Below are 12,086 nucleotides of genomic sequence, written 5' to 3' on the forward strand. Positions count from 1 at the left end.
GAGGGTACAGAAGGAGGGGTGTGGGGTTGACAGAAGAAGACCCCATCCAGAGCAGCATCTCACTCACAGTAAAACCCAAGTTTACAATGGCCTCCCAGGAAAGCACCCCCTCACCCCAACACATATGCGCCTTCTGCCCCCATTCCCCGCCACCTGTCATCTTACTGCGCTCCAGCCACGCGGGCTTCTCTGCTGCTCATCACACCTGCCGGGGCCTCCTTCCTCAGGGTCTAGCATTTGCTGTCTCCTCTGCCTGGGGTAATCACACCCCAGATACTTTCACAAGTCACTCTTTCCTCTCCTGTGGGCCTTTATTTTAAGGATACCTTCTCAATGACGCCTCCTTGAAAACTAATTTAAAATTGCAACCCCTCCTAATTCCCAGTCCCCTTTATTATTTTAGTTTTCATCACAGCATTTATCCTTTTATAACACATTATTATATACAGATATATTTTTATTCTGTATTATGTATTTTTAGTTGTCCCTCTCTCACTAGATAGGTAAATAGATGATAGATAGATAGATAGATAGATAGATAGATAGTCAATATTTCCCCCCACCAAAAAGGTAAGCTCCCTGGCTTTTTTCTACTGATATAGTCCCAGTGCTCAATAAATACTTACTGACTAAATAAATGTAATCATTCATAAATGCATTTTTTATGGGATGAAAAATATTAAAAGCCTGTGGGAAGGAAAAGAAATATTGTGACACCTCTTCCCCTTCTGACCCCACTTGGGCTCCATTCAGTGTCCCTTCTGCATGCTTCAACCGTTCCATGAAATTCCCCCAACGCAGAACTTGTCACACCACATTGTAATAACATGTTTACGTATCTGTCTCTGCCACTGAAACTGTAAGGCCCATGAGATGCCAAAGGGCTGGTGCCCGCCTGGGAAGCTCTGCACACCCAGCACCTGGCCGTACGGTCCTGCACATCCCGTATGCAGGGCTCAAACAGCAGCTGTGGTCAGATGTTCCCACCACAAAGCAAAAGGCTACACTTAAAGGTCTCTCAACACCACCCCTGCCTCTGATACTCTGGAAAGATGTAGGAGTCAACAGCTGTGAGAAAACAGAGTCAGGAAGTAGTTAAGTGCAGAAGCAAAGAAAGTCGGCAGCAGCTCTACTGCTCTGGCTAAGTGAGGAGAAGCAGAATGACCACGGCATTGGAGAATATTTTAATCTTTTTATTAGAAGTGTTATTATAGTGCCTGAAAAGTACTGTTCCACTGGTGAGTTTTAATAGCTGGATATCACAGGCTAACAAACAAATCCTGAAAAAATTGTTATGAAAATCCAAATAATTATCATAGAAAAGCAACGCATCTCAATAGATAACATTTTACAGTGTTATTTCAAGGGGACTGGGCTACAAAGTCCATTAACAAAAGCATTTTCCTAATTTTATACCAACTTTAAGAGGAAAGGTTGACCTTTTGTACGGGTATTCACAGACAGCAGAAAGATCATTGCTAAAAATCGGCCCTGGTTGGCTTTTCTTTTCCAGGTTTCCAGAAGATGCCTAGAGAACATCCAGTCTTCTATGAGGAGATCATGGCTGTATCTTACACTTACAATAGATTTATTTGGGAATAATTCAGAGGCTGGAAGAAGTGATATCACACACAAGTACTAAAGCACCAAATTGATCACAGAAAGCTTTGACTTGGCTTCTATCCTCAGTAGTTTGGAGGCACACAGACATGTCTGGTCTCATCTTGTCCTACGGAGCACTGCTGTCACCTGCATGGGAGTCACCCCCGCCCATCACACAGCAGGGACTGGGGCTTTGAAAGAAATGCCTCCTCGGCCAGCCTATCTTCAGCACGAAGCACGAAGCACGTACCTGCTGTTTTGTTTTCAGTGGCCTGCTAAGTGCCCTGGGACATTGGGCATCCCTCCCTCCTGCTGCATAATTAAAATTTCAATTTGACCAATGACGCTTTGAAATGCATTCTAAGCAACAGGAGTTCAGTCCCTCAGACACCTGCCTTTTTCATTCCCCTCTCGCCGCAAAAGTTTGCAAAATCACTCCCAGCCAGAAAATGACTTCACCCTGCTGCCTGGAAGGGACCTTTATTGGCTCGCTAGCACAAGGAGGAAACTGAGCTAAGTCAAGGGAGACGCACGCACACATTCCTGGAAGGATAATTTTAGAACCAGTTTCAAAGCCGACTCTAATTCGAAAATGCCTCTGCCACTTAGACCCACATGGAGATGTTATCAGCCTCGTGAAATGTCATCAAGTAGCTGAGGGTGGTTGTGTTTTGCCAGCGGTGGAAGCGAGCACAGCCACTGTGGCTTCCTCGCTGGGAGAGGGAGGGTGGGGGCAGTTTATTAGAAATAACGTTAGAGAGGATGCGATAAAGGCAGACATTCAAAGCCACGGGCTATTGATTGCAAATCTGGCAGGGCTGCAGGCCATTCTCGTTGCAGGCAGGGCATCGCAGGGCCCGATAGGACTCCTTAAACCTGTTGGCCAGCATGGAGAACTTGCTGCCATGGCACAGAGAGCAGGTGGCACTGCCCGAGCCTCGGCAGTGAAAACAGTTGTCATCTGGAAGCTCCCCTTCCTGCAAGAGACGGTCAGCGTTTAGTAACAGCAGCAGTTCGAGTTGATTGATCACATGCAGGTGAAAATACCCTTGGGCTGCGCAGAGGCTGGGGCAGTATGAGAGGAAAATGCTTCCCACAAATGCAATGAGGGAACTGGTCAGAGGCACGGAATAATCACAGCAAGTTTATCGAAGAGGGTTTCCCTGGTGGACATCTCTCAGGCAGCATCCCCCGCCACCACGCCTCACGTCCCAAGACTTCACGCTTTTCATTGCCCTTGTCACCATCACCTGACATGTCATTTCTGTATGTTCCATGAGAGCAAAGATTTGGGTTTCCTCATTGCCAAATACTAAGAGTGCACATTTGTAGCATGACTCGTAGGTGCCAGGCGCTGTTCTAAGAGCATCTGTTCGTATATCAATCCATCTAATCCCACAACAATCCCCTGTAAGGGTTACCATCCCCATACTACAGATGGGAAAATGAGACACAAATTCAGTTATTCACCAACTGTCATGCAGCTTGAAGAAGAGTCAGGTTTTGATCCAAGGCAGCTGAGCACCAGAGTTTACGCTCCTATTGACTACGTACACAGCCCCTCATTGTAGTTGTCTGAAGTAGATGCTCAAGACAGATTGTTTTGTAGAGACTAAGTGGACGAATGAATTGATGGTACAATCCTTGGAAGCTTAGCTCTGGATTCTTGTAATACTTTATCCTCATTCTCTTTGAGAGCTGTGATAAGGCCCCAGGATTCAGAGCTCCGCTCTGGACTCACGAGCCCGGCTCTGACATCAAGAATGCACTTTGGACAGTTCCCTTAATCTCTAAATGTCCATTTCTTTCCCTCTGAAATGGGAGTGACAATGCTTACCTCTCTGAGTATAGCAGCTAGAATATTACGTGACAGAGTACATGAAAATACCATCTTATGTTATCTGGCATATTATGGGTTTTCCATGAGAGTTCGTTCACTTCTGAGCCTTGCTAATTAAGTCTCCAATACTCGATTCTCACCCTGCAGAAAAATGTCCTTTGTCTACTGTTGTGTTCTTCCCCTAAAACATCTCAAGAAAACTGGCAATCTTTGGATTCTGTGCAAAGATCATACATAGACCGATAACCTTCCAAGAAATAAGGGGCAATAGCAAATCTATACCAGGTGGATCAGGCACAAAATCCTATTCATTTCACCTTCAAACCCATCCAATTTTTTTCCACCCCACAATCACAACCCTAGTCCGACACCTACCAGCTCCAGCAGGAATTCAGTGTGGACGCCTGCCTCCAGTCTGGTGGCTGTTTTCCCCACTGATGCCAATTTTCCTAAGTTGCCTGCAATTGTGACTACCACAGAGCACTCAAGAAACCTCTTAATGAACGCTTCCCTTCCAGGTAAACTTCTGACTAAAACCAAACTCCTCAGAGGCTTTCCATGCTTAGTTACGTTTTTCATCAGGCTCTTGTCCTTAGATCTCTCTCCAGCTGGTCTCCAGGAACCTGCCCCCCTCCCAACCCAGGCAGTTCCCATGTTCTCAAGTGTCAGTAAGCCTTGCCTACCCAACCTCTGGACCAGGAGTCCCACCGCCTGTCCTGCCCCAAGCATGGCAGGTCTCTCGCTCTGCTGAAAGCTCCTGGGAACTAGACAGGAAGCTCTCTGTGTGGTCCCTTTCATCGTCACTTCCTTGACATCTAGTGTGGAGCCAGGAAAATATCTGCTGTTCAGATATTTGCCAAATGAACAAACAAAACAATGTTGTCTAGAGAATCCTTCCCATTCTTAATCCTAGGAACTACCAACACAGCTGGAGTCCAGTGGGAGGCTCCACCCAGCTAACAGCTTTCTTTTGTAACCTAATGAAAATAATCTCTGAAAAGGGAGGCATTAGTTCTGCAAGTAGCTTTGTTGTGCTGCACAGGGCCCAAGGAGGTATTACACTTTACTCATTCTAGATTTAGGGAATAGAAGTGATTTCCAACTGACAAAAATCTAAATCATGTCTGTGTACCCTTTTTAAATATTTTATTGATCCTTGCCATACTTTCATATATTAACAATGCAGAAATGTGTTTTCTTCCCTTAAAGTATTCAAAATAAATTTGTTTGCCAAAATGTTCTTAAAGCAAGTTGCCACAGTCCATTTTTCTGCCAAACCCACACATTTTAATGTTTTAGACTTGATCCCTGTGAGATTTTAATGGTATAAGTCAATGTTGTCAAAGAAAGTACAGTAAAATCCTAACATAATAGAATGCCAGGTCAGATAGTGAAAGATTAACAAAATGGCCTGGTGAGCTTGCTGTAGAGAACAAAGCCAAATCATCAATCAAATTTTACCTGATGCATATTGGAGTTTCTTTTTTTTAAAAAAAAATATATATATATTTCAGAGAGAAAGGCAGAGAGAGAGAGAGAGAGAGAGAGAGAGAAATATCGATGAGAGAGTTATTGATTAGCTGCCTCCTGCATGCCCCACACTGGGGATTGAGCTGGCAACCTGGGCATGTGCCCCAACAGGGAACTGAACCATGACCTCCTGGTTCATAGGTCAACACTCAACTACTGAGCAATGCCAGCTGGGCGCTGGAGTTTCTATCATTAATTTGAGTTACCACCCTTTCCAACTATTCACCTCAACATGTTCATTTAATTATTTAATGATTCATTAGATCAAGTACTTACTGAGTCTCTACTCTGTCTTTCATTCTCACTATTTTTTAAAATTCTTCTCAAAAAGCATTTAGTAAGAGGACTTAGAACATAGTTGTACAACACAGTGCAGGTTATAAAACCAACAAACCTCCCAAACCACCTCCTACCGGCTCCATGACGAAGGAAAGGGGCCTGGGCTTTCACTGCAGGATCAAAGCTTGTTAGTCCTGAAGAGGGTAACCAGCGCCAATCCGGTTAGCTAAATGGTTATAATCATGACTCATGAGATTGGCAGTCAGGTGGACCTGGGCTTGACTACTGACTCTGATGACCTCTGGTAAGCTACTTAACTTCTCTGAGCCTAGTTTCCCCAGCTCCAAAAGGAGACCACCAGAGATATCTACCTCACAGAGTCTTCGTGAGCATGGCATGGACTATGGCATGGAAAGCATTGGGCATGGTGCCAGGCTATCATGGGCCCGGCCCTTAATAAACTGTAGCTATTGTTACTATTATTTCTTTTTTATTATTGTTATTTCAAAGGCAAGATCAGGTGAAGCATAAAGGAGCCTAGATGATCTGTGGTTTCAAATCCGTTGAACCCAGGGCCGGGTTTCCTCCCTTCTATGTTTCACCGTGGCTCGATTCAATGATCCCTCTCTTTTGCTCTTATAGTTACTACAGGGGTGCAGCGTGGCCTGGCAGTTAGCCTTTCCTTGCCCTTTCATCGCTGTCCCCACCGCTTCCCTTGGTCAGGAGGGGCTCCTTGGTGTTCTTTGACCCTTTTCTAGAATAATCTTGTCCGGGCATTTACTGCATGAGGGATTGGGCAAACAAATGGCCATTTAAAACAGAGTTTAAAGGACAGGCCAAGTGAAGTATAACCTTTCACAGCAATTTTCTGCTGCACACCTCTGTGCTGGCTTATGGCATTCCAGCTAAGAAACATGGCTCTGTCCGTACTGAATTGAAAGACAATTGTCATGTCGGGTCTGCTGTTGCTTTTGTATTCAGGGCTGCAGTGGGACCTGCATGCTAGCTTTTCTGGCTCTCTTCTGAAAATATATGCCCCTACAAGTTGTAATATGGTGTGAAAAGGAATAGAATGAATGGGTGTTACGGTGGGAAAGGAATGCCTTGGATGGCAATGTCTGCTGTCTGCCTACTGCTACTCCGCATTCTGGCTATCTAGAGAAGGCAGAGGCAGAACACTTCTTACAAGCTAGCACTTGGTCCCGAATGCCAATCCTCTTTCCACAAACAATTACTATTTATTGAGCACCTATAATACGCCAGGCTCTATAATGGGAGGCAATATACACATGGCCCCTGCCCTCATGGAGACTAAACCTTATGCGTGAGAACAAACATTAACCAAATAAGTATAAAGACTGAAACTGTGAGGAGGGGTGTGAGCTGCCCTGAGGGGTCCCTTCTTAGGAATGTTATCCTCATGGAAGCCAGGGAGGCCCCTCTGAGATAAGGATGACTCCACTCAGATCTCAGGGGCTGAGAAAAAGGTGGCAGGGAATCTGGAGAATATCCTAGGCCCAGGGAAGTTGCACCTTGTAAGAAAAAGCAAAGAACACATGATAGGCAGTGTTTCTGGGGTGAAGAGAATGAGGAGAGATGTGGTAAGAGATGAGGCTGAAGAGGCCAAGAGTGGCCAGGCACACAGTGCTTTCTAGAACAAGTGAGGAGTTTGGGTTTTATCCCAAGTGAAGAGAAGCCATTGAAAATTTTTTTGGGGGGCTAGGGGGGTGATGAAGGGATAACACAATCAGATTTGTATTTCAAAAATCTCTCATTGAGTGATCAGATTAGAAAGAGACACGAGATGTTGTGAGCAGAACTTTTAACAAGAGCCTTTTGATGAAGTCTGGTCATGACCCTCTTGTTCCTGCCCCCTAAGCCTCCCAGGGGCAAGGAAGCCAACAAATGGGAGGTGAGGGTGCGCCCCAGAGAAAGCTTCAAGTCCCAAGAGATAGAATCTAAAGAGGAAAAAACATTCACTTCTGCTGCCACCCAAGCTTTTACTCTTAGCTTAATGTCATCAAAATTGCTTTTCCCACCCCATCCCACCTTGAGAACTAATGAATACTATCAGTCTTCCCTCTCATCTGAGCATGTCTGAGCAATGGTTCCAAGGCGGGGAGCTATTTATATTTTATCTAGAGGTGGCAAGAAGTTAAGCATTAATAATATTTTCAAAAGAAATTGTTATCCTAAAAATTGTTATTTTTAATAAACTAGTTGACACTGGTGCCCTCACTAAGACTGGCAGTCGCTACAATGATGTACCCAAAGGGACCCTGGAATAAGCATGATGTAAAGGGACCCCACTTTACGTAAAGTGGCAATGGGGGCCTGGTTCATTCATTCACTTTCCACATATGGCAACATTTTGCAGTTTACTTGTGCCTGGCTAGTGGATTTACAAATGACACTGTTTATTTTAAACTAAACTCATCTCTACAAAATCTAAGCACCTGCAGCTTTATTACGTTTCTTCAAGGAAACTGTGGATTGAGGACCCCAATAATAGAAGCACAAGGAAACCCATAAGAAAAGGGCAGAGCTAATTTTTCCCATGTCTACAGCAAGATGTTCTAAGCCACACTGCAAAGTAAAAACAAATAGACACCTTATCGGCTCTCAAAAGAAGGCATCCAAAAAATTAAAACTAGGAGTGTTTGAAATATGGACTTATAACTATTACTGCTAACAATGTACCATTAAAATCTAATAAAATCCCTGACAGCTTTAATATTTAGACATCTTACATAGTCATATTTGAAAGTTTTACTGAAGCAGTGCACAACCAAGACCATTTGGAGGCCACTGCAGCAGGGCCCTCCTGGGGGGACAGTGACCCGGTGACGCACCTGGGGGTACTGGTTGTGGGGAAACGTGCTTTCCGTCTCCGCCAAAGGCCCGTCGTTCTGGTCGCTGTCTCCATAGATTTCCTCTTTGCTCATCAGAGACTCTTCCTCGATCTCCCCTTCCTTCTGGAGAATTTTCCTCATGAAGTCTCTCTTGTCCATTGGGGTTCGAATGATTTTCAGGTTATTCGTGTAGATGATTATCTTTCCAAAATCTATAATGGGTGGGGACTAGAGAAATGGAGAATGAGCATGGAACCTCCACCAACAGTCACCAAATAAATCCAGGGCTACAGAACCTGCTCACCGTCCCAGGAAATAGGACAGGAGGGACTTCTACTCTCCAGCACTTGTGACCCCATCAGACCACAAAGCTCCAGTTCATTCCCTAGTCTGTTTGCTTTCTCTGAAAACAATGGCAACCATCTCCCTTCTTCCTGTTGATGGCAGCCGACCGAAGCTACACTAGTCATATAACTAGAGTGTAGGGCTCTGCAGGGTAGGGCCCAGAGTGTCTACTTCACATACCACAGCAGCTGATGTAGGGCCAGGCATAATGAGGGCTTAAGAAACACAAAGGAATGCCTTTTTAAAAATAAGTGGCACTCAAATTTGTTTCTGTGCATAAATAATAGTATATACAATTTATTGAGCATTTATTGTTATTATTATGATGGCAGACATTGTGCTAAGCATTTTACAAACATTACCTCACTTCTCCCCCTGAACATCCCTATGAGGTAGATGCTATGATTTCCACATTCTACAGATGAAGGGACCAAGCCTCAGGGGGATTAAGTGTGTCTCAAGGTCACAAAGTTACTCAGGGTCTCTGGCTGGAATTCAAACCCAACTCTGTCTCACTCTAAATCCATATTCTTAGCACCTACACTAATCACTTTCCCAAGATCATTATACTTTTTATATATTAACATATTTTATATATATTCTGTTGTAACTTGTTTTTGTTCTTTGTCTATGAAAATCTTTTTATGTCAATAAATATATTTTAACAGCATCATTATCAATAGCTCCTGTTCCCTTGCTGGATTTCTCATGTGTGCCTTAACCATTTGCTGAGGAATCGTCTGGACATTAGAGAAGCAGGGGAGTAAATGTTTAGGGATTACTCAGCTAAGAACACACATTTCTTCCCAGAGCTAGGACAGCTCGCAGGGAAACGTTGGATCCCAATCCCACTCTTCACCAACTGTGAGATAGAGGAGAGTCGTTTGACCTCCCAGAGCCTCGGTGTGGCAATCTGTAAATGGGCTGCCATCTCGCTGGCATGCACTAACCACCAAAGACAAACTTATTAAAACACAGAAATGCTTCTACACTGGCTGGTAAACAGCTGTCCTGAGACTCCTGAGCGCTCTCCTGCTACTCCAGCCTCTCTCCAGGGAGCCTCTCACATCCCCCAACCAGTCATGTAAAAGTTGACTTAGGACCTCAGGTGTTAGGACCCTGCCCCAACCCTTCGCTGACTTCTGGGGTGATTAAGCAATTAAATATTTGTACTCTCTTCCCTGAGGCTAATCATGCCATCTTCCAGGGATGGCGGTCCTATGAAGAGGATATCAAACAGGGATTGCAAAAGCTGAAGGTACCATGCAAAGGGTAGGCACTGTTACTGCTGTTATTATTCAGAAATGTTCTTTTGGTCATTAGCGCATGCTTCGGCGGGAAATGTTCTGCCCTGCTTTTGCAGAACTGTATCAGCCAGTCTATTTAGATGCTCCACCAAAGCAGTCTCAATCTGACTTGAGCCAGAGTTCAATATGCAGGTCCCCTTCCTTGAGACATCCACGGGGTTTTCAGTAATTATTTATGAAGCCACAAGCTTCCTACCCGGCCCTGGTTTCCCTCCCTCTCTTCTAGGGATCGTGTGGCAGCTTCCATTTCCTACTGCTTGATGCGCGCAGGGTTCCTGTTTCGCACTCTGGACTATCAGTTTCTGAACATCAGCAGATAAAGACGGTGGCACTTTTGGAAGGTTCCATTTCCACTTCCAGTAATAGCCGAAGAGGCTCAGTTACAAGGGAGCTTTCTTCACATCTATGGCTGGTTTCTTTTTTCCAGGCAAAACTCTCAATATACTGAAAAAACTCTGCAGCCCTCTGGTTCGACCTCCTGCCTCTAAGCTGGTCGGTATCTGAGACACCCAGGCGAGTCCATTTGTTTTTAATGTATTCCAAAGGTGGACGGTCCCAAGTCACCCTGCAGGTGTGTTTAAGTTTCAGTCACCCTGACAGCCAAGCTCTTCCTGGTGTCTAAGGAAACTCCCCGGGTGTAACTAAACTTCACATGATCTGCTTGCATCCGATTGCCTGGGAGGAACACCCTCTCGTACATTATAGAGGGCCCGGGATGGAGCCAGGAATTTTATGTTTCCTCCACGGTGCCCAGGATGGTAACCTATGTGATTGAGCCACATAAATATCCCGATGTCAATGGCAGCGACTGAGGCCGCTATTCGGTCACCATGACACCCCTCCGCTGCTCCAGGTTTAATCACATCACTGGGTACGAGGAAAGGCAATGGGCTTTGCGGGCAAGCAGACCTGAGTTCAAATTGCATTCAATGTTATCTGACAGTTGTCTGAGAGGTGCAACTTATTGAGCCCCTATGAACTTTTTTTCCAATTTGTAAAATTCTTTCTCATAGAATGATTGTGAAGCTGAATTTATGCATTCTGTATAAAGTGGGTGTTCAGTGAATGTTACTTCTCTTCCTTCCCCTTCCATTTTTTATGAACCTTGTAAGCTTCGGTCAGTTTCAATTCCTTAAAATATTTGATTGTTTATAACCACTTTCTCTATCTACCGCATAAAATTTTTAAAGGCCTCAGTGTTTCTTTCATAAGAACCTGGTCATTATCGCACTGGTAGGTAACATTTACAGAGCATATACAATGTGCCGGGCACAATGCCAAGGGCTTCTTATCTGTTATCTCTCTTTAATCACAACAATCTTTGTAAGCAGGTACTTTTATTACCCTCATATCACAGATTATGACGTTGAAGCTCAGCAAGTTTAACTGGCTTTGCCCAAGCTCACACAGGTAAGTGGGTAGAATGGACATCTAGCCCTGGTTTAACTGACATCAGAGCCCTTGTTTTGTTTAAAACACACACACACACACACACACACACACAAAACAACACACATTATTTTATTTTTTTTTAATTAAATCTTTATTGTTCAGATTATTACATTTGTTCCTTTTTTCCCCCCCCCCATAACTCCCCTCCTCCCAGTTCCCGCCCCACCCTCCGCCCTCACTCCCCACCCACTGTCCTCATCCATAGGTGCAGGATTTTTGTACAGTCTCTTCCCGCATCTCCCACACCCCTTTCCCCCCCAAGAATAGTCAGTCCATTCCCTTTCTATGTCCCTGATTCTATTATAATCAACAGTTCATTCTGTTCATCAGATTATTTATTCACTTGATTCTTAGATTCACTTGTTCATAGATGCATATTTGTTGTTCATAATTTGTATCTTTACCTTTTTCTTCCTCTTCCTCTTCTTAAAGGATACCTTTCAGCATTTCATATAATCCTGGTTTGGTGGTGATGAACTCCTTTAGCTTTTCCTTATCTGTGAAGCTCTTTATCTGACCTTCAATTCTGAATGATAGCTTTGCTGGATAAAGTAATCTTGGTTGTAGGTTCTTGGTATTCATCACTTTGAATATTTCTTGCCACTCCCTTCTGGCCTGCAAAGTTTCTGTTGAGAAATCAGCTGACAGTCGTATGGGTATTCCCTTGTAGGTAACTGAGTTTCTTTCTCTTGCTGTTTTTAAGATTCTCTCTTTATCTTTTGCTCTTGGCATTTTAATTATGATGTGTCTTGGTGTGGTCCTCTTTGGATTCCTTTTGTTTGGGGTTCTCCGCGCTTCTTGGACCTGTAAGTCCATTTCTTTCACCAGGTGGGGGAAGTTTTCTGTCATTATTTCTTCAAATAGGTTTTCAATATCTTG

At 44.2% G+C, this 12,086-nt stretch overlaps 1 protein-coding gene across 1 annotated transcript in view; it reads right to left on the reverse strand.

Moving 5' to 3' along the window:
- Nucleotides 1–1,155: 1,155 nt before the first annotated feature.
- GRXCR2 (glutaredoxin and cysteine rich domain containing 2) overlaps nt 1,156–12,086 on the reverse strand; it is a 51,590-nt gene continuing 40,659 nt past the window's right edge. The window contains exons 3-4 of the mRNA XM_059698775.1: nt 8,104–8,331; nt 1,156–2,579 (exon numbers count right to left, since the gene is read on the reverse strand). Of these exons, the coding sequence (XP_059554758.1) occupies nt 2,397–2,579; nt 8,104–8,331 (411 nt within the window). The 3' untranslated portion in view covers nt 1,156–2,396. The remainder of the gene's footprint in view (nt 2,580–8,103; nt 8,332–12,086) is intronic.

The sequence above is a fragment of the Myotis daubentonii genome, chromosome 5 (assembly GCF_963259705.1).
Source record: "Myotis daubentonii chromosome 5, mMyoDau2.1, whole genome shotgun sequence".
In the NCBI taxonomy this organism is placed as follows: domain Eukaryota; kingdom Metazoa; phylum Chordata; class Mammalia; order Chiroptera; family Vespertilionidae; genus Myotis; species Myotis daubentonii.